Here is a 22,083-nt window from a genome sequence, read left to right as displayed (position 1 = left end):
TCTCAAGAGGGTAGAATGATCAATAAAATGAGTTGTTGGGCCTTTGAGGAGGCCTAATGAAGTCTAGAGTGTGCCATGATGTGAGAATGGACCTCAAACATAGTGGACAAGGGGTTGGCCCCTTGTTTTCCAAGCAAATCCCTGTGGTGCTCCCAAGTGGGTGTGGGGGCACAAGGACATCCTCATGGGTCTCCAAGTGGATCGAAAATGCCTGTAAACCATCTGTAAGGGCTAGGATGATGACATAAGCCCTCCCTTTCTCCTGCAGTGAGACACATCCTCATCTGGACCCTGGAACACTCTACCAAGTGTATGGTGCAAGTGTGGAGTTGGGCATGGTGAACCAAGTGCATCATCCTCACCCAAAAGGTGGAACTTGAGCAATCAATGAGCAATGTTGGGATCCATGAAGTAATTCTTTCTATGGTGGGAGGCCCATGGCTCTCAACGCTCACCCTACAAGTGCCAATGTGGCACTCTAGGGGCTAGGATCTCGTTAAGGAGACCAAGCCCAAAATGGAGACCCACCTGCAATCCTACATAAGATCCAATGTGTCACCTTGCGCTCCAATACAACAAATCATTAGGATAATCAAGTAAAAGATCTTACAAATCATGGAATCAATGGAACACTTCATGGTTGCATGCCCTTCCATAGTGGGCTTTGGCATGTACAAGTGTCTCCAAGCTCAATAAGAGGTTAATCAAGGACTCTATTAGGTGGTGTCACCTTTAAAATGGGTGGCATGTCCATGGTACATCCATCAGGTGGTAGGTGGCAAATGATATCCACATGCCATGGTACAAGGGTAGCTATAATAAGGGAAGCCCACACCTAGGAATACGAGTGTAGAAGGGAGAAAATTGTGGTTTATGAGTTACCTCAGCCTTGGTTTTTCCACCCTTCTTCATATGCCTTTTGTCTTTAATTGATTTTTCTTTATAATTGCTCGGGGCTGCAGGAATGAGAGCATGACACATAAGACATAACAGTGGGTACCCCCTTTTAAGGTGGGGCATTTCATTGCCCACCAGGGGTTGGGACAATCATGGGTTCCTTTATGTGGAGGGGGCTCATCTAGGGCCCATAAGAACCAGGGTGATGACCATAAATAAGGGGCAGAGTTCATATTTGGCTCATGTGCCAAATTTGTATGTCTTGGCCATCTTTTGCATTTTGTGGTACATTCCTATTGAGAGTGGCCAAATGATGCTTTCTCTTTTCTTTTTCGCTGCATCAACTCTTGGGCATCGTTCGAAGCACAACCAAGGTGTGGACAAGGGGGGGGGGAGGCTAAACCTATGTGGACCTAGTGGACATATGTGGACTGGATGGGAAAAATGATGAATGGGGCTAGAATGAGCGGAATCGAGTGATGTATATGGTGTTGGGAAGCGGGACCACGCAACCAAAATCAAGATTTCCCATGTAGTGACAGCGATAAAGCTAATGGCCCGTAAAGAAGATCCCATGAGGCTAAGATTCAAGGGTAACCACCAAGTCGAGAAGAGCGACAAGAGTACAGACTAGCCCACTCTTTTCGCTAAATCTCCCCATCAATCCATGCCCAAAGTGTCCACGAAAATTAAGGAAAATTACTCAACTATACCATTGAAAAACCATACCTTCAAGGTCGGGAGGCCATCTTCAAACATACAAACATAACAGATGGGAAAGGGACCACATGGCTGGCTTAGGTGGTGGAGATAATGGCACATCGAGCTATCTGTTGGTTGCAAGGGGATGCTGGTTGAGGACCATCTAGGAGAATTTTTTCCTGCTATGCATACTACCTGCAGGTAGTCAGCAACAATATTGGCGTTTCTGTGAAATACCATCCGTGGAACCAAATGGTTAGTAAAGAGATCCCACGGGACTAGGATCCAAGCTTAATTCCTAAGAGGGGTCCTAGGGACAGAAGCACAAACCTAGCCCATTCTTTCCACTGAATCCCTCCATTAATCCATGCCCAAAATTGTCACGATAAGCAAACTACAATACTCAATTTCCAAATGACAAGGCATACCTCTAAATTCGGGAGGCCCTCCTTCAAACATACGATCATGGCAGATGGGCGAGGAACCACATGGCTAGCTCAAGTGGCAGAGAAGATGGCACAAATGAGCTAGCTGGGTGCTGCAGCTTGCAAGGGGCTGCTGGCTATTGGTTGAGGACCATTTGGGTAATTTTTGTCTCTTAGGGATATTACCCACAGAATGGTGGGGTAACAGGTCTAATGACTAGGGCATGCCAATAAGGGGTAAACCCAACCAGATTCTTCTTTTAGATATCAATTGTTCAACAAGGATACAAAGTACAATGAGAGATCAAAAGAATGTGTAAGCTCACCCGAATCTGCATAAGCTGTAGCATGAAGATAACTGATATCAACAATTGATGCAAACACTGAATCAATCTTCAAGTTCTGCTCTTACACTCCAAGTCTCTCTTTCTCACAATCTTCTTCAATTCTCTCCAACTCTCTTCTCAATTTTGGATCCTTCTTTCACAATGCACAAGTAGTGAGGGGAGAAGATATGAGGCACATATATGTAGGAGGAGCAACGAATTCATGCCATAAAGGAGGAGCATGCTTAGAGTATCTTATATGCTAGATAGGGAAGAGTAAGTTAAGCCATTATGGAGAGAGGCAACACATGCCTTCAATGGAGGATTCCACATGCTTGGTAGTCAGCAACCAATATCGGTGTTTCTCGTGTAATACCATCCCTAGAACAAATGGTTAGTAAAAGAGATCCCACGGGACTAGAATCAAGGTTAATTCCTAAGAGGAGTCCTTGGGATAGAAGCACAAACCTAGCCTATTCTTTCCACTGAACCCCCCATTAATCCATGCCCGAAGTGTCCATGATAAGCAAACTACAATACTCAATTTCCAAATGACAAGCATACCTCTAGATTCAGGAGGCCCTCCTTCAAACATACGATCATGGAAAATGGGCGAGGAACCACATGGATGGCTCAGGTGGCAGAGAAGATGGCACAAATGAGCTAGGTGGTGGCTGCAACCTGCAAGGGGCTACTGGCTACGGCTGAGGACCATCATGGAGAATTTTTTTCTCCTAGGGATATTACTCACAAAATGGTGGGTAATAGGTCCAATGACTAGGGCAAAACAATAAGGGGTAAACTCAACCAGATTTTTCTATTAGATATCAATTTTTCAACAAAGATACAAAGTACAATGAGAGATCAAAGAATGTATAAGCTCACCCAAATCTGCACAAGCTGTAGCATGAAGATCACTGATAGCAACAATTGATGCAAACACTGAATCAATCTTCAAGTTCTGCTCTTACTCTCCAAGTCTCTCTTCCTTACAATCTTCTTCAATACTCTCCAACTCTCTCTCTCTCAATTTCGGATCCTTCTTTAACAATGCACAAGTAGTGAGGGGAGAAGATATGAGGCACATATATGTAGGAGGAGCAACAAATTTATGCCATAAAGGAGGAGCATGCCTTAGAGTATCTCATATGCCAATAGGGAAGAGTAAGTTAAGCCATTATGGAGAGAGGCAACACATGCCTTCAATGGAGGAATCACACATGCTTGGTAGTTGGCAACCAATATCGGTGTTTCTCGTGAAATACCATCCCTGGAACCAAATGGTTAGTAAAAGAGATCCCACGAGACTAGAATCCAAGGTTAATTCCTAAGAGGGGTGTTGGGGACAGAAGCACAAACCTAGCCCATTCTTTCCACGTAATCCCCCATTAATCCATGCCCTAGAAGTGTCCATGATAAGCAAACTATAATACTCAATTTCCAAATGACAAGCCATACCTCTAGGTTCGGGAGGCCCTCCTTCAAACATATGATCATGGAAAATGGGCGAGGAACTACATGGCTGGCTCAGGTGGTGGAGAATATGGTACAAATTAGCTAGCTGGTGGCTGCAGTCTGCAAGGGGCTGCTGGCTACCGGCTGAGGACCATCTTGGAGATTTTTTTCTCTAGGGATATTACCACAAAAATGGTGGGTAACAGGTCCAATGACTAGGGCAAACCAATAAGGGGTAAACCCAATCAGATTCTTCTATTAGATATCAATTGTTCAACAAAGATACAAAGTACAATGAGAGATCAAAAGAATGTGTAAGCTCACCCAAATCTGCACAAGCTGTAGCATGAAGATCATTGATAGCAACAATTGATGCAAACACTGAATCAATCTTCAAGTTCTGCTCTTACTCTCCAAGTCTCTCTTCCTCACAATCTTCTTCAATTCTCTCCAACTCTCTCTCTCAGTTTCAGATCCTTCTTTCACAATGCACAAGTAGTGAGGGGAAAAGATATGAGCCACATATATGTAGGAACAACGAATTCATGCCATAAAGGAGGAGCATGCCTTAGAGTATCTCATATGCCGGATAGGGAAGAGTAAGTTAAGCCATTATGGAGAGAGGCAAAGCATGCCTTCAATGGAGGAATCACACATGCCTAGAGGAGTGTAACTCATGCCCTTTTAGGAAGTGTATCTCATCACATTAAGGAGAGAGGCTAATGAATGCCATTTAAGAAGCGGTACACATGCCTTTGTAACTTTTGCATTTAAGAGGGAGTGTAACATATGCGTTAAAGAGTGTGTAAGAGGAATCTTCTATGACATGACTTCAATGAGTGTGTAAGAGGAATATGCCGTCTTTAATGAAAGATTAAGACAGACAGTAACGTAGAGTCATGTGAGACATTAAGGAGAGAGGGGTGTGAAATATGAAGATAAGGTGACTTGAATTTTTTTTGATAATAATATCATAGTAACATGAGGATAATGATAATAGTAATGATAATATTGATAATTAAGTCAAAATTGAACTATTAGGATTGATTAATGATAAGTTGAGTGATTTTCCATCAACTATACTTGATTACCAATTGATACAAGGTGATTTACTATTTTTGGAATGTCATACTAGAGATGTTAGACATGACTTTAGGGAAATTCATTTCTGAGCTGCCAATTTTCATCAGGCCCAGCCATGTTTTACCCTTTTTCTGCAATAAATAGTATGACCCAACATACACTTTGTTCTATCTCCATATATATTGGACATAACTCCATTGACTGATCAAGTCCTGCACATTTTCATAAGGCAGTGGCAATTGTCTCGTAAGGCAGCGGCAATTGATTAATAATTCATGACAATGGTATTCCAAACCGAGTTGTCTTCGTGTTACTTTATTGTTAGCGCATCACCTTTCCGCCTATAAAACTCTTGTGCTTGCGATTGAATTTTTATAACAAGTATCAAGGCTGCATGATGCTCTAGATCAGGATAGTCTTTAGTAGCTCCTCATGTCAATGTAGCTCTACCATCACCACTCTTTCTGATGCCTCTAATGTATGCAGAATTTTATTGCGTTGGAAAGGTTATGTCAGATTTATACATTGTCTCATCTATCATCACTGTTGTGATCTAATTTGGTTTTGAATCATCTATTTGATGCTGCATTTTGATTCTGTTTTGGTTACATAATATGCATTTGGCAATATCGGTAAGGTTTCAATCATGTAGTTCTGTTCTTTTACTTCTTATTTTGTAGGGAAATTTTATCATAAGTAGCCTTCAGCATTTTACATATATCATTTTTGGATGCTTTTTAAAAATGATGGCATTACACTGACTATTTTACAGGAAAGTACTGGCAGAAGGTACTTGATGAGAGGAAAAAGAAGCCATATGAAATAACTCTTGCTGACAAAAATGCACCAAACGAAGAAGTATGGAAGCAGGTAATGTCTGTGAGCAAATGCTTAATTCACTTATAAAATGTCATTTATATGTGCTTCCAAAGTGAGCAATATACTACGTTGCTCAATATAATAGGAATTGTCATTCCCAGGATGACCTTGCATGCAGGTTTTTTATGAAGTATTTTAAATGTCTGCTTGCTTGTCATGTTCATTCCAGTCTACTTACTTTCGTTGTTTGGGGCCAATCTAGCTGTTAAGGAATTTTCAGAAAGCCTTCATTAGCTGGGTTTATTGTGTCTAGTGCTATGTTTAGGGCCTAGGCATTACTCTGGAGAAGATGGGAAAGAATTTTGTGGAAGACTAGAGGGATAAAATGATGCGAAAAAGAATGGGCAATGACACTATGAGATGGAGGGATATTCAATATTTCATATTTGATATATGTTCTCTAAGAATCATTGTGATGGTGAATTGAATATTTGCAGATTGAAGATATGAGTAGGAGCACTAGGGCAATAGCAGTACCAGTGGTTCCCAATTCTGAAGGTGTTTTACTGATCCTCTTTTTTCATTATTAGTGACTTTGAATTATTCATATTCTATTATTCCTGAATAAATAGCTTATTTATATGTATGTGAATGCTAAATTATTGATCAAGTACACTACCTTTTATAATCAGCTTAGTTATATGTATTTGACTGCCCATTTTTTCTAAAGTATTCTGCTTGATTAAACAGGTCATATTTCATGTATTTTAGTTCAGGCTTATAAGTTATTTTAAGTCCATGAGATTATGTTGTTAATTAGCCATGCTCTTTTGTCAAGTCAATTGATTGCATTTTCAATAACTTTTTTAATGTAGTTGACAAAACTTTTGGTTTTATTAGTCAACTTTTTCTTGAGATGAAGTGTGGAGGTACCTTCTAGCCTCTAGGTCGTAATAACCCATATGTAAGTGAGTAATGCACCTATCTATATAGAAGTGGTGACATTTTAAACAACCATTTAATGTGCTTCCTTTACATGATGTAGTCATGTGGGGTGTGGGGGGTCACAGACTCGTGAGAAGTAAACTGGGATATCCTTGAAGTCAATTGATATTGTTGGGGAGCAAATGAAGCATACATTTGTAAGGCTATGGTATGAAAGAGCTGATGCTAATGATCCACCATAGATTTCCTAGTTGATACTCCAATGAGATCAATGGTTGGGGATATTGACATTGACTAGTCATCAATGATCATCAACAAAAAGAGGGTAAGCTTGTTGATGGCAATTGCTGTGTCGTGGATAGCTGTGGCGGAGTGGAAATGGAATTTAAAGCAGTTATGGAGAAGGCCCACGACAATGGTGTTGTGTAGTTTAGACAAAGAGGTCTGCCTAGTGGCGGCACTGCCAGAAGGTGGTGGCGGCAGACAAATTTGTTGGCAGCTTGTTTGGAGATATGTTAAAATTGGCAACTAGGGCCAAACGCCATGTGCGTCACCTCATTTATGGAAGCTGATATTTCTCTTAGATTCCTCCTAGATTCCTCCTGTCGAGAGGTGTAGGATTAATCTAAAGATCATCCGATTCCAATAAGTATGTATGGAGATATGAATTTATTTGTAACAAATTGTCAAGGCTGGCCAGCAGGTAAATGTGTGGCACACACAAGAGAGGTTGATTCATTTTCTCATCATCTCATCTCACTCATTCTTCTCTCTCTGTCCTTAGCTTTGGGTTATACAAGGAGCAACTCACACGTGGGAAGGAGGACGCATTAGGGCAAGGAGGACACTGAAAAGGAGGACGCAGAAACTGCTGAAGGTCTCTTTGACCTGCGTTGACTCATCAAGGGTGCGGTTTTGGTGTGGTTGCCTCTCTTAGGCAGGCCGCAGATTTTGGTACAAAAATCGAGGCAATCCGTCCACAGGTTTGACCAACATTGACTGCCCTAGTTTTGGGCAGCAGGTTGACTATGTTTTTGGGGCTGTTCAAGGGCTGTTTCTTCAGGCTGTTCGAGGGCTATTTGACGGAAATTGCCAAGCATATTGGAGGTCAATTTCAACTCGTTTGACCAAGTTTGACTTTGCTGATCTAGGGTTTTCTGCTGCTGATATAAAATTACAGAATTTTGATTTTGTACTATTTATCTCTGTTGAAGTATTGAAGATAAAAGAAGATTTGATCAAAGGGTTTTCCCACATTGGGGTTTGTCCCTGGCTAGCCGCCAGCACACCACATCTTGTGTCTCTTGTCTTGGCTTGTTTTCTGTTGATCGTTTAATGTTCTATCTGCACTTTACTTAATGTATATATGATTGCTAATCTGTGGCTAATAAGAAGAAAATAAGTTAACTTCTCTAAGCATAGAACATACCATAATTTAACATAGTATCGAAGTTGAGGTGAAGACAAAGCCCAAGCAAGAGCAAGAGCAAGAGCAATCACGAAGAGAAGGTTGGCAAGGCTATCCTAAAAACTTCTTGGGGTCCTCAACACTCTTCCCCGCCGAAGACAAGCTCCGTGAGAAGTCTGACTATCATGAATGGAAGATGTTTCTCGATTTGACTTTAGAAGATCAATAAGTGTTGGACCATGTGAGAAGCAATGTTGTTGCGCCTCCATCAAATGCATTTGCCGCTGCCAAAAGCAAGTGGTCCAAGGGAGAAGTCAAAGCAAGGAAGATCATTCGGGACTCTATCGATAAGTGCTTGGTGGCATAAGTTTCCGAGCTGACAACCTCCAAGGAAATCTACGATAGACTAGTGAGTTTATTTAAAGTTAATGATGCAAATCAAGTTCTGGTCCTTAGAAATAAGCTGAAGGAAATTCAGAAGGGAAAAGATGAGAGTATGCAAGCATATTTCTTAAGGATCACCGGGATCAAGAATGATCTCCTATCTATTAGGGAAGTAGTTCCTGACAGGGAAATGACTATCACAACTCTTGGAGGACTGCCACCTGAATGGTATATATTCAGGACTACTCTTCTCAACAATAATGTCATCCTAGGATTTGAGGAATTGATGGCTAGATGTATTCAAGAAGAGACAAGGATGGAAGAGCAAGAAATGCCCACACTTAAAGGCCATCCCTCCGCCTTTTCTTCTCATGCTAAAAGAAGAAACACTTATGGGGCTAAATCCAAAGGAAACTTTGGACCTAAGGGTGGAAGAAAAGGTCGATGTTACAATTGCAAAAAAATGGGCCACTATGCGAGGGAGTGCCCTGATAAAAGGGACTCACACCATGACGATGACCAAAATCACTCTCAAGGCAATCAAAGGAATGGCAGAGGTAAAAGAAATGCCGGAAATCAAGGAAGAGGACAACCCTTCAAGAAGGCAAGAAACTCCAGGTATTAATCTAACGTTGTTAATAGTAAGCAAGATGAATATTGTCTACCAACAACCCTCTCTACTACTGCTCATTGGACTTGCTGGGAAATTGGCTTATTGGTAGTGGTGGCTCAAGGCACTTCACTGGTTAAAAAGAAGCTCTATCCAATCTGATAGAAAAGGAGACCAACTTGGAAATTGTTCTTGGGGACAACACAAAATATCTCGTGAAAGGCGTAGGGAATGTCACTCTTCAATTGAATCAGGGTAATACAATTCATTTGCAAGAAGTCCTATATGTACATGATCTAAAAAAAGAACCTGGTGTCCGTTTCGGTAGTGGAGGACAAAGGCTACAAGGTAACCTTCATCGATGGCAAGGTACGTGTATGGAAAAAGAATTTTAAGGAAGCTTTCACTCTTGGGTTTCGAGTCGATTCATTATATTAGGTCGGAAGAAGTCCGCTGGGTGTCATGTCTTGTGACACATCACTTCAATCCGAACTATGGCATCAGAGTTTTGCTCACCTTCATTATAAAGCTTTACCCATTACAAGACAAATGGTGACAGGGATGCCCAAGTTCTGAGTAGAGCAAGAAGGTGTATGTCTTGGATGTGCCGAAGGAAAGCTCAAAATAAGACCATTCCCTCAAGCCAAAGCAAGACCTCAGATATATTGCAATTGGTTCACTCAGGCATATCTGGATGATGCCTGTGAACTCTTTGGGAGGATATTTATATTACCTCACTTTTATAGATGATTATTCTCGCAAGACTTGGATATACTTCTTGAAAAAGAAGGATGAACTGTTCACTTGGTTTTGTCACTTCAAAGCCTTGATTGAGAATCAAACTGAAAAGAAGATCAAGATCTTAAGGACTGATAATGGGACTGAGTATGAATCCAATGAGTTCCATGACTTTTGCAAAGAGGCTGGCATTAGGAGGGAGACTACAACACCATATACTCCTAAGCAGAATGGTGTGGCGGAAAGGAAGAATCGTACGATTGTGGAAGCCGTTTGTGCTATGCTTCACGATCAAAGACTTCCAAAGTTTCTATGGGCCGAAGCTGCGAATACCGTCGTATATGTGCAAAACCGATGCCCTCATCAAGCATTGGGTTCTAAGACTCCCGAAGAGATGTTCACTGGTAAGAAACTTGACGTATCTCATTTAAATTTTTTTGGAAGTCTGGTATATTTTCATGTGCTGAAGGAGAGGAATAAATTGGGTGCATCTGGAAAGAAAGGAATCTTCGTAAGGGAAATTGAGATTAGCCATGATGTCACCTTTGACGAAGATATGGCTCTTAGCAAAGTTGACAATCTTCCTACTCAAAGGGGATCTAAAGACGCTGACACCATGGAACCAAAGGAAAAGGAAGATGAGACGATGCCCGATGTGGAAGAACCTATGGATCCTATTGATCCCCTCTGCAAGAGGCTTCCTCTTCTAGGAAGAGGCCTTCATGGCTTAGAGGGACACTTGATGATGCTGAAGGGCACATAGCACCAGGGGAACCTTTTCGGGAAAATAAGAAGCCGACCAGGTATCAGGGATACTTGACCATCATGAGCACGATCATCCAAAATGAGCCTTCGTCATTCGCAGAAGCTGTCAAGCATCAATGATCTTGGTCCGGGCGTGACAAAGGACACTTCCAAGACCTTTTACTTTCGTGATGTGTTAAATTGCATTTTAAAATAACAATAATGAATACATCTGCATGCGGAAGAGAAGAGGATGGTAGCGGGGATTGCTGACTGCTGATCGACCGATTGCTCCGATCGCCGATGCTAATCACATATCGCATGCCTTAAGTCCCGATATCGGCCATCGCTTGTCCCTAACTCCGATTTAATCGGAGATCACTAATCTTTTCCTTCAATGTTTTGAAGGAATTATGCTGTCTTCCTCCCCATTGGAAGACCTGTTTCACACTTGTCAATGTGTGCAAAGGTGTTACAATAACAGAGAAATTATCATTAAATCTCCTCCAATATTGGACTACACCTAAAAAGCTGCGGACCTTGGTTACACTAGTAGGCTTAGGCCAATTTACAATTGCTTCAACTTTAGAAGGATCAATCTTTAACTGACCATGACCAACAATATGACCTTTGTAACCCAAAGAGGTTTTCCCAAACTCACACTTTGACAATTTTACAAAGAGTTTTTCTTTTTTCAGTACATCAAGCACTTTTTTTACATGACACACATGTTCAACCCAACTCTTACTAAAGACAAGTATATCATCTAAATATACAAGAACAAATTCATCAATGAAAGGCCGAAAGAGATCGAGCAGGGCCCGGAGACGTAGTCCGAGTTGGACGAACTCCGTTATCAAGTCTTGTTGTCTTCTTGTCGTGCCTTTATGTGTTCCTTCTTCTTTTATGTGTGCACATTAGATTTCTGTGTTAAGCTGCAATTTCTACATGTGATTATTTTCATACATCTATAAGCAAAAGAGCCCTAGATCAATCAAGTATGGAAGGATGCTATGACTGAGGAATATGAGTCCATCATGAAAAACGATGTCTGGGATGTGGTCCCTAGACCCAGGACAAAGCAGTTGTCACTTCGAAATGGCTTTACAAGATAAAGCATGCAGTTGATGGAAGTGCGGAAAAGTATAAGGCTCATTTTGTCGCTCGTGGCTTCTCTCAGATTGAAGGTATTGACTGTGACGAGATATTTGCACCTGTTGCTCGATATACCACCATCTGCTCGATCATAGACCTTGCTGCTTCGCAAGGATGGAACCTACATCAGATGGATGTCAAGACCGCGTTCTTGCATGGTTCGATCAAAGAAGAGGTCTATGTGGAGCAACCTGAAGGATTTGAGATTCATGATCGAGAATCTCATGTGTGCAGGTTGAAGAAGGCCCTCTATGGGTTGAAGCAAGCACCCCAAGCGTGGTATGAGAGGATCGATAGCTACTTGATGAAGTTGGGATTCACTAGGAGTGAAGCCGACCCTAACCTTTATTTTAAGGTGACAATCCTCTCATACTGGTGCTGTACGTTGATGACCTCTTTCTAACAGGTGCAGACCCTCTCATTCACAAATGTAAGAGGGAGTTGGCTTCTGAATTTGAGATGAAGGATCTAGGACTGATGCACTATTTCCTAGGACTAGAAGTTTGGCAGAAGCCAGGGGAGATTTTCCTATCTCAAGGAAAATATGTAGTGAAGATATTGGAGAGATTCGGTATGGTGGACTGCAAGCCCGTGACTACCCGATGGAGCTTGACTTCAAGAAGTTAAGCGTAGTTCTGCCGGACCCATTTTACGAAATGCTACCGAGTATCGTCAACTCATCGGAGCATTGATGTTCTTGGTGAACTCTCGTTCAGATATATGTTTTGCAGTCAACACGTTGAGTCAACATATGGTTGAGCCTCACCACTCACATTGGATTGGTGCCAAGAATCTGTTGAGATATCTTCGTGTCACAACCACTCGTGGGTTGAGATACACTGCCGGAGATGTGAGACTACATGGATATATCGATGCTGATGGGGCAAGCAGTGTGGTGGACCGAAAGAGCACTTCCAGGTGCTGTTTCTCTTTGGGATTTGCCTCGATATCCTGGATGAGCAAAAAGCAAAAGTTGGTGGCTTTGAGCGCCGCCAAGGCAGAGTATATTGCTGCTAGTATGGCCTCTTGTGAGGCTGTCTGGTTGCGAAAGCTCTTCAGTGAGCTGTTTGGATTTACATTGGATACCATCGTGATCCTGTGTGACAACCAAAGCGTTCATTTATCGAAGAATCTCGTATTTCATGATCGCTCCAAGCATATCGATATTAGGTACCACTATATTTGGGATATGGTGTAGCGGGGAGCAATGAGGCAAGCAGCTGAGGGACCCACGAAGAAGAAGCTGTTGATGAAAAAGAGAGTCCCTAGTTAAGAGGGAGCTCTGACAAGTCCCTAATTGAGAGGGAGCTTGGGCAAGTTCTTGGTCAGAGGGAACTTGGGTACATTCCTTTATAGGAATGGGCATATCCTCCCTAGTTAAGAGGGAGAGATAGACACAACATTCTTGTCTTCACCTGGGAAGAAAGAATGGGAGGATTGGGTAATCATCTGGCATCCGATGCTCTTTGAGGATGTGAAGGCATCCAAGATAAGAGTAGGCAAGAGGACTGATATTCTTTGAGGGCTGGGAACCCAAGATAAGAATAGTCCTAGAAGGTCATACTCAGTGAACACCCGGGTGGGTATATACCTTGAGAGACAATGATGAAGGTGTTTATAATCATTGGTCTCACCACATTGTGCTCTGATCTAATGAGATATAGAGTTGTCAATCAAGGCTTTGCTGTGGAAATCGTTGAAGAAAAGTGTAACTAGGTTCGGTATTTGTCAATGTAATTTTGATCCTTGTACTTGTCAAGGAAAAGAAATATTATTTTTGTAAAATATATGAATGAGTTTCTTGCTCATTCCATAGGTCTAGGAAAGTCAAAGAGTCAAAATCATGTTAAAGAGCTCTTCTTGAGCATTTATGTAATGTACATGGTTTAACCTAGTGTCAAGTAGCCCTCCAAGAAAAGCACCATCCTCCAAAGAAGAAGTCTGCCTATGAAAATGATGTGAAAGTTAGCCAAGTCGGCTGAGAGAATAAGTCACAACGATTCACCATGACATGTCGGCTTAAATAGGTGGGTCAAACCACTATAAATTGGCGTGTGAACTTAGAGTCAAATCAAGAAGAATTTAGATATAGTTCTGAAGCTTCGATGGCAGAGTAGATAAAGAAATCTCGCATGAAGACAAGGTTACAGTGCTTCGATGGAAGAAGGATTCTACGATCTTCAATGGGTATAACAACATGATGCTAACACGATCTCGACACTCTGTCTCGGTGAAGGAGGACCACACTTTGTCTCAACAGCCTTATCTCCATGCAAACGTTGTCTCAACATCCCTGTCTCAATGCTCTGTCTCGGTAGACGCTCTGTCTCCTCCACAATGGTAATAATCTCAGGATTGAAGTCACTGCACACTTGTAATAAAGGATCACTTGACATCTTAGTCACCGTCTCTTGATAGCTGTGAATCACACTCTTGCAAATTTGAAACGTAGTCACAATTGAACGCAGTCTCTGCCTTGGTACACAGTGACGACATAACAATGATGGTCTCGAAGATAGATAAACACAACATAATTATAAAGTCTAAGATCTCAGTGATATGTTCACAGTCTCGACATATTAAATGAAGTCATGATCTCGGTGCAAACATACTCTGTTTCAACATATGGAATGAAGTCATGATCTCGGTGCAAACATACTCTGTTTCAACATATGGAATGAAGTCATGATCTCGGTGCAAGCATACTCTGTCTCGACATATTGAAGATGAACTAAATGAAGTCATAATCTCGGTGCAAGTATTGATCAAGAAAGGATCTCGATGCAACTGTCATAGATATATTTATATATATCTCAATATCGAGATTTCTTAGTATTAATGATGATTTCAGAACAAGAAAAAGATCTCAGTAAAGATGTGAACAAAAGAACAACAATAATGACCTCGTTATGAATATCTCAGTAAAGGTGCAACAATGGTGTTGCAACAGTAACAAAGATCTCAATGGTGCAGTGAAAATGAAGATCTCAGCAGCAGCTAAGAAAAGGATGGATGTCTTGGTCTTGGAGAGGCTCAACTAGGTCTAGGGTCATGGTCATGTTCGTCAATTGGAATCTCTATAAGAAGAATTATGTGTGGGTTTTCCTCTCCAAGAGGGAGAGGTTTTGGCCCTAGCAGATGCCAACCTCTTGTGTCCTTGTCTCTTTGTTTTGGTAGCTATTTGATGAAATAAGAAACACACTCTAATAATGTCAAAGAGAAGATTGTGCTTATAAGAAAATAAAAAATGCCTCACAAATAGTTATCAAGTCATAGAAGAATCTCATTAACTACATGTGCCCTAGATTCTTCAACATCGTATCAGAGCTAAGGCGCTGAAGTCAAAGGAAGGGCAACAAAAAGAGACATCCAAGGAACAATCTTCAAGAAGAGAATTAAAGCAAGTTGAAGGAATTGAAAGATCAATCTACAATAGAAGTCTACAATAGCAAAGGATTGTTGTCTATGCAATTTAGAAAATAGTCTACAACAAAAAGAGTTTCTATGCTCACAAGTCATCCTCACAAGGCCATAAAGACCCTTATAAAAGTTGTCTACAAAGCAAGGCCTCACCTTGGAACAAGTTGACACCATGGAAGCAGTCCTGATCTACACTACAAAAGAAGGTAGATCATATTGAAAACAAGAAGGCATTGTCATCTTCAAGGTTATAATCAAGCAAAGAACATTTCCTTATCCGAGAAGAAGATCATTCAAGGAAGCAACAAATCATCAAAAGGGAGCAACCTTTTCTATTAAGGAAAGGATTTCTCACTTGAAAGAAGATCATCCAAGAAGAAGCCCTCATACATATTCTTCAACCATCATCAACATGATCAAGGTGAATATTTCATCTTGACATAACAAGTAAGTATCTTTTCAATTTATAAATTTGGTTACATGACTTCATGAATTGCAAGGACATCTATAAGTTGATGGGTCATCAAGATTGCTTGCATGAAGAAGGATGATAGTCATAGTCCTCGAAGAAGTAGAAGTTATTAAACATATAAATAGGTCTCCTCTAAAATTTATGGAAAGGGATGCTTATGAAAGATTCCCTCCCATAGCAATATTGGAGACATCAAAGTGATGTAGATGATAAACTCATTCTCTAAAGACGCAATGAAGAAGGTCACATGAAATCTGATCTACATGAAAGTAATGCTTATGAAAGATCCCCTCCCATAGCAATATTGGAGACATCAAAGTGATGTAGATGATAAACTCATTCTCTAAAGACGCAATGAAGAAGGTCACATGAAATCTGATCTACATGAAAGTAAAGTGTATCAAAGGATGTAGGATGTCTTCCATCTACAAGACCTGGAAAGGAAGATAACCATAATGCACTAACAATTAGTCAAGGTAACAAATATCCATGGGATAAGAAGGTTACCTCATTCGACAACTTATGGTCTCTATGCTAAATAGAGAAAGTCAAGTTGATGGCAAAAGTATTGAAGGGTAAAGGACTAAATCATGTGCAGAAAGGAAAGGGAAGTTTGGTCCTCAAACAAGGCAGAATAGGTATAGTTGAGATTATGGAAGCTCATATCATTGGACATATGGATGAAGCTAAAGAAAAGGGCCCTGAAAAGAGGGAGTAACAAATCTCTCATGAGTAAGATGATATCCCTCACAAAGGGGTCCTATCATAAGCTCATGCTATAAGATATTACAATGATGATAAGATGCATCGTGGCATCATGGAAGCATTAGAAACAAGAACTCGTGACATCTCCATGGGAATCATGAAGGACAAAATTCATGGTAGAAAAGCATGAAGGATATAGCTCTTGCGAACTTTAGTGAACATTGAAGGAAAGGAAGAAGTCATCATGGACAAGACTCATCATACATCAAGTAAAAAAGGAAACATCTATTGGTTAGGGATATACAAGATCCTCAAAATTCTCTGATGGAATCCTCATCGTAGGGTTCACTAATCCAGAGAAGAAGTAAGTGTTTCAACAGGAACTCCAACTTATGGAATCCATGAGACGATGATGTGATGACATGAAGCAGATCAAGGGATTGAAGATCTCTTCCAATCAAGGAAGCTGCTGGAAGATGGCCTCGATGACCTGAAGATAAAATAAGGTATGCATGCTTGTGTTTAATATTATTAATGTCATATGGTTGCAGGTAACATGGATCATTGCTTCTGTCTTAAGAAGCATGATCAAGAAGAAAAAAGGATCTCCTCCCCTAAAAGGATGCAGGAAGGCATAAGTCACACTAGATGAAATCAACATAATATGTCCTAATATGAAGTATGAGGTGGTTGACTACAATGAAGAAACTTTGATTGAAAGCTACTAGGAATGGAATGTGTAAAGAAGGAAGAGATCGTAAGATATTCAACCATGATGAAGGCAATCAACATCCAAAAGAACAAGAAGATTTGACTAGGGAATCTCTCGGAAAAATATGAATACTCTGATGAAAGTCTGGAAAATATGAAGACCCTTGACAATGGATATCTTTGGGAGGTGTCAATATGTGTGTAGGATGTTGCTACCTACAAGAGGATGTCATGATGAAGATCCATCTCATAAGGTATGATTTGATTTAATGTGATGTTTTGATATCTTGAATAATCTCTGGATAATGTAGGGCTACTCGAACAAGAGTTGTAAATACAAGTACAACTAGCATTCATGTGGTGGATGGAAGAAGCATGATGTGAAAGAAGTGGTCATATAACGAAGGTTCTAGATATGAAGAAGGCCACTTTCCATAAAGAAAGGAATGATGTGATGAACTAAGGAGGAAAGTGATCTATCGCTGTTGCCCTACAAGGAAGAATCCCAACTAATTTTCATGACATCAAGGAGAGAAGTTGATCAAGTAGCTGAAGGACCCATGAAGAAGAAGTTGGTGATGTATAGAAGAGTCCCTAGCTAAGAGGAAGCTCTGACAGGTCCCTGATCAATAGGGAGCTTGAATTAGATCACCCCTGATTACAAAGGAGTAACAATTGTGTTTTTCTACTTCATGTGTCATGCACTAGACCAAGACTAACTACCATAAGTCTAGGTGAAGGCCATGAATGGAAATGAAAACACATGATAGACTCAACATTCTTGTCTTCACCTGGGAAGAAAGAATGGAGGGTTGGGTAATCATCTGGCATTCGATACTCTTTGAAGATGTGTAGGGCATCCACGATAAGATTAGACAAGAGGATCGATATTCTTTGAGGGCTAGGAACCCAAGATAAGAATAGTCCTAGAAGGTCATACTCAGTAAACACTCGGTTGGGTATCTACCTTGAGAGATTATGATGAAGGTGTTTATAAATCATTGGTCTCGCCAGCATTGTAGCTCATGATCTCGTGGAGAGATGGAGTTGTTAGTCAAGGCCTTACACTGCGGCAATGCCGGTTGATATGATGTTATATAGATGGGATTACCAATCTGATTCTTCTTATGAGAAATTCTTTAGATTGAGAATGACCAAGTACCATTGTAAATACCTCCCTAGTTAAGAGGGAGTGTTGAAGAAAAGTGTAACTAGGTTCGGTATTTGTCAATGTAATTTTGATCTTTGTACTTGTCAAGGAAAAGAAATATTATTTTTGTTAAACACACATGGACAGCAAGGAATGGGAAAGATAAATCAGTGAGTTCATTTTTTTATTAACATCAGATGTACATTTATAATACAATGTTGTGACTCTTGGGTTTCAGATCCCAAGGTCTCTTGGACTGCTTTGTCCATTCAACTTCCACGCTAACCCATTAGGATTAGGTGTCCAACATTCCCCCCCTTAATCCGAAGGGTTATGTATGAGTCCAAGAAGAGAGCTGTAATACAAAATGTGCAAAAGATGCATGGCAGCACTAGGCTGAATGTGCTCTATGAAATGTTGGTATAAAAGGGCGGTGGTTTAAGGATGACCACCAACACTGGAACGCTTAGTGCAGTTCCCGGAACTCTTCCAAAACTGGCAAGAAACTGAAGTTTTCTGCTAGAGGAAGTGATCCTATTGTTTCAAAGAGGGAAACCTTCAACCATAAAAGGGAGGTCTCACCCCGGATAAAAGGTAAAACTTCAACCTGTAAAGGGAAGTCTCAACCTGTGATGGTTTAAGGATGACCAACAACTCTGGAATGCTTAATGCAATTCCTGAACTCTTCCAAAACTGGCAAGAAGCTGGTGTCTTCTGCTAGAGGAAGTGTTCTTAATCTGTGATGGTTTAAGGATGACCAACAACTCTGCAATTCCTAGAACTCTTCCAAAACTGGCAAGAAGCTGGAGTCTTCTGCTAGAGGAAGTGTCCCAGATTGCCAACTGAAGGCATGTTCAGGCATCTTTGTCTCTGGCTACAACTCTGAAACTGGTGTGGCAGGTTGTGGCTCAGGCTCGCTTGATGTGACTTTGAAGCTTGTAGATGACCATCATTTTCCCCCCTGTCAGGTACAAGGTGAGAAGATGGAGAAAACTCAACTGCAAGACTGTTTAATACTTTGGAACAAGTTCTGACATGTGTTTGGAATATCTTCTTGGCTGTTGATGCCCATTGCCAAGAAGCGATCCATCCAAGATGAATCTTTGTTCTTGCAGGACGTTTGTTTTTGAAGCATCTGTGTGAAGAATGGCTGGTTTTATGACAGTGCTTACATGGATGAAGATCAAAACAGTGATCTTTCAAATGGCCAACTCGGTCACAGTGTTGGCATTTTACAATCTGTTGTTGTTGTTGCTGCGGTGGAAGAGGAGTAGAATCTGGAACAGCTGAAACTGAACTGTCATAAGGAGCAGGTGAACTGTCATGAGGAGCAAGTGAACTGTCATGAATGAATCCAGCACTCTGAAACTGAATGGGCTTTGAGTAGTCTGGAATATGAAAGGACAAGTCCTTGTCATATCCAAGACCAGTTCTGTGCTTGTTGTGGACAAGCTGTTCCCAAGGTCTGATGATGGGCTTGGGAAGTGCAGATTGAGTTTCTGCATCTGCATGTACAGCTGCTGCTTTATGGGGTATTAAATCTGAATGAACTGTAACATTATTGTTTTGCTGTTTATGGGAATCTGTTTCAATCTTCTGAACAGAAATAGGTTTAGAATGATGTAGCTCTTCTTGCTGTAGCTGTGATTCAAGCTGCAAAAAGTCGATCTTTTCTTGTGCATCATGCAGGCAGGTCTGAATGTCACAAAGAGTGTCTTTGCTAACATTTACCTTCCCACCAATAGTGGAGTGTATTAGTGTATTCAGTAACTCTAATACATCATGAAATCTAGCCATTGTCTCAACAAAGAAATGAACACTCAGCAAGTCTAGACAAACCCCAGCTATTGAAGATTTCAAAAAAATTAAGAATATCAGTTTGAAAAATACATTGTCCAATACCAGTCTTTCAGAGATTCTGTTCTTTAAATTCTGTAGAAATTTCACATCTGACTAGACTTTGTAGCTGATTCCTTCAAACTTTATAAAACTTGCCTCTATATCCCTTCTGGAAGCTCAGGAATGCAAAAAGAATAAAAAATCCGCAAGTACCAGCAAATGTCTGAGTTTATAGTCCTCCTTTTATAGTATCAGCAGCAAGCTTTTGGAGTTATATCCAGGAAGCTATAAAAGAAAACCGCTGATACATAACAGACAGAAAAATGTCCGCAGTATATGCGTTATGACAGATGACTTCCACGCTAACCCATTAGGATTAGGTGTCCAACAATTTTTGTAAAATATATGAATGAGTTTCTTGCTCATTCCATAGGTCTAGGAAAGTCAAAGAGTCAAAATCATGTTAAAGAGCTCTTCTTGAGCATTTATGTAATGTACATGGGTGAACCTAGTGTCAAGTAGCCCTCCAAGACAAGCACCATCCTCCAGTGAAGAAGTTTGCCTACAAAAACGATGTGAAAGTCGGCCAAGTCGGCTTAGAGAATAAGTCACAACGATTCACCATGACATGTCGACTTAAATAGGTGGGTCAAACCACTATAAATTGGCGTGTGAACTTAGAGTCAAAGAAAGAAGAATTCAGATACAGTTCTGAAGCTTTGATGGCAAAGTAGATAAAGAAATCTCGCATGAATACAAGGTTACAATGCTTCGATGGAAGAAGGATTCTATGATCTTCGATGGGTATAACAGTATCACGCAAACATGATCTCGACACTTTGTCTTGGTGAAGGAGGAACACACTCTGTCTCGACAACCTTATCTCCACGCAAACGCTGTCTTGACATCCATGTCTGAATGCTCTGTCTTGGTAGACGCTCTGTCTCCTCCACGATGATAATAATTTTAGGATCAAAGTCACTCTACACCTGTAATAAAGGATTAGGTGACATCTCAGTCACCGTCTCTTGATAGTTGTGAAACACACTCTTGCAAATTCAAAACGTAGTCATAATTGAAGGCAGTCTTTGCCTCGGTACACAGTCATGACATAACAATGATGGTCTTGAAGATAGGTAGACACAACATAATTATAAAATCTAAGATCTCAATCATATGTTCACAGTCTCGACATATTAAATGAAGTCATGATCTCGGTGTAAACATACTCTGTCTCGACATATGGAACGAAGTTATGACCTCGGTGCGAGCGAACTCTGTCTCGACATATTGAAGATGAGCTAAACGAAGTCGTAATCTCGGTGCAAGTATTGATCACGAAAGGATCTCGATGCAATTGTAATAGATATATTTATATATATCTTAATATCGAGATTTCTTAATATTAATTATGACTTCAAGAACAAGAAAAATATCTCAGTAAAGATGTGAACAAAAGAACAACAATAATGACCTTGTTATGAATATCTCAATAAAGGTGCAACAATGGGGTTGCAGCAGTAACAAAGATCTCAATAGTGCAGTGAAAATGAAGATCTCAGCAGCAGGATGGATGTCTTGGTCTTGGAGAGGCTCAACTAGGTCTATGGTCATGGTCTTGTTCGTTAATTGGAATCTCTTTAAGTAGAATTATGTGTGGGTTTTCTTCTCCAAGAGGGAGAGGGTTTGGCCCTGGCAGAATGCCAACCTCTTGTGTCCTTGTCTCTTTGTTTTGGTAGCTATTTGATGAAACAAGAAACACACACTCTAATAATGTCAAAGAGAAGATTGTGCTTATAAGAAAATTAAAAATGCCTTACAAATAGTTATCAAGACGTAGAAGAATCTCATTAACTACATGTGCCCTAGATTCTCCAATAGAAACAATGTTGGTTACTATGATGCAATACACATGGGTTACCAATCTGATTCTTCTTATGAGAAATTCTTTAGATTGATAATGACTAAGTACTATTATGAATACCTCCCTTGTTAAGAGGAAGTGTTGAAGAAAGTGTAACTAGGGTCGGTCTTCATAAATGTAATTTTGATCTTTGTACTTGTAAAAGAAAAGAAATTATTTGTAAATTATAAA

General features: G+C 40.5%; 1 protein-coding gene across 1 annotated transcript in view; it reads left to right on the top strand.

Annotated features, from left to right (window-relative positions):
• The window catches only part of LOC149193294 (tRNA ligase 1-like), a 317,173-nt gene that overhangs the window by 91,351 nt on the left and 203,739 nt on the right, over positions 1-22,083 (top strand). Inside the window, exons 17-18 of the mRNA XM_089407278.1 lie at positions 5,641-5,758; positions 6,205-6,265. Of these exons, the coding sequence (XP_089263404.1) occupies positions 5,641-5,758; positions 6,205-6,265 (179 nt within the window). The remainder of the gene's footprint in view (positions 1-5,640; positions 5,759-6,204; positions 6,266-22,083) is intronic.

This window comes from Pinus tabuliformis, chromosome 2_2, assembly GCF_031772625.1.
Source record: "Pinus tabuliformis cultivar Carrire ecotype Pingquan chromosome 2_2, CPIR1, whole genome shotgun sequence".
Lineage (NCBI taxonomy): Eukaryota > Viridiplantae > Streptophyta > Pinopsida > Pinales > Pinaceae > Pinus > Pinus tabuliformis.
Note: the sequence above shows the minus strand (reverse complement) of the source record. Positions and strands in the feature narration are given on the sequence as shown.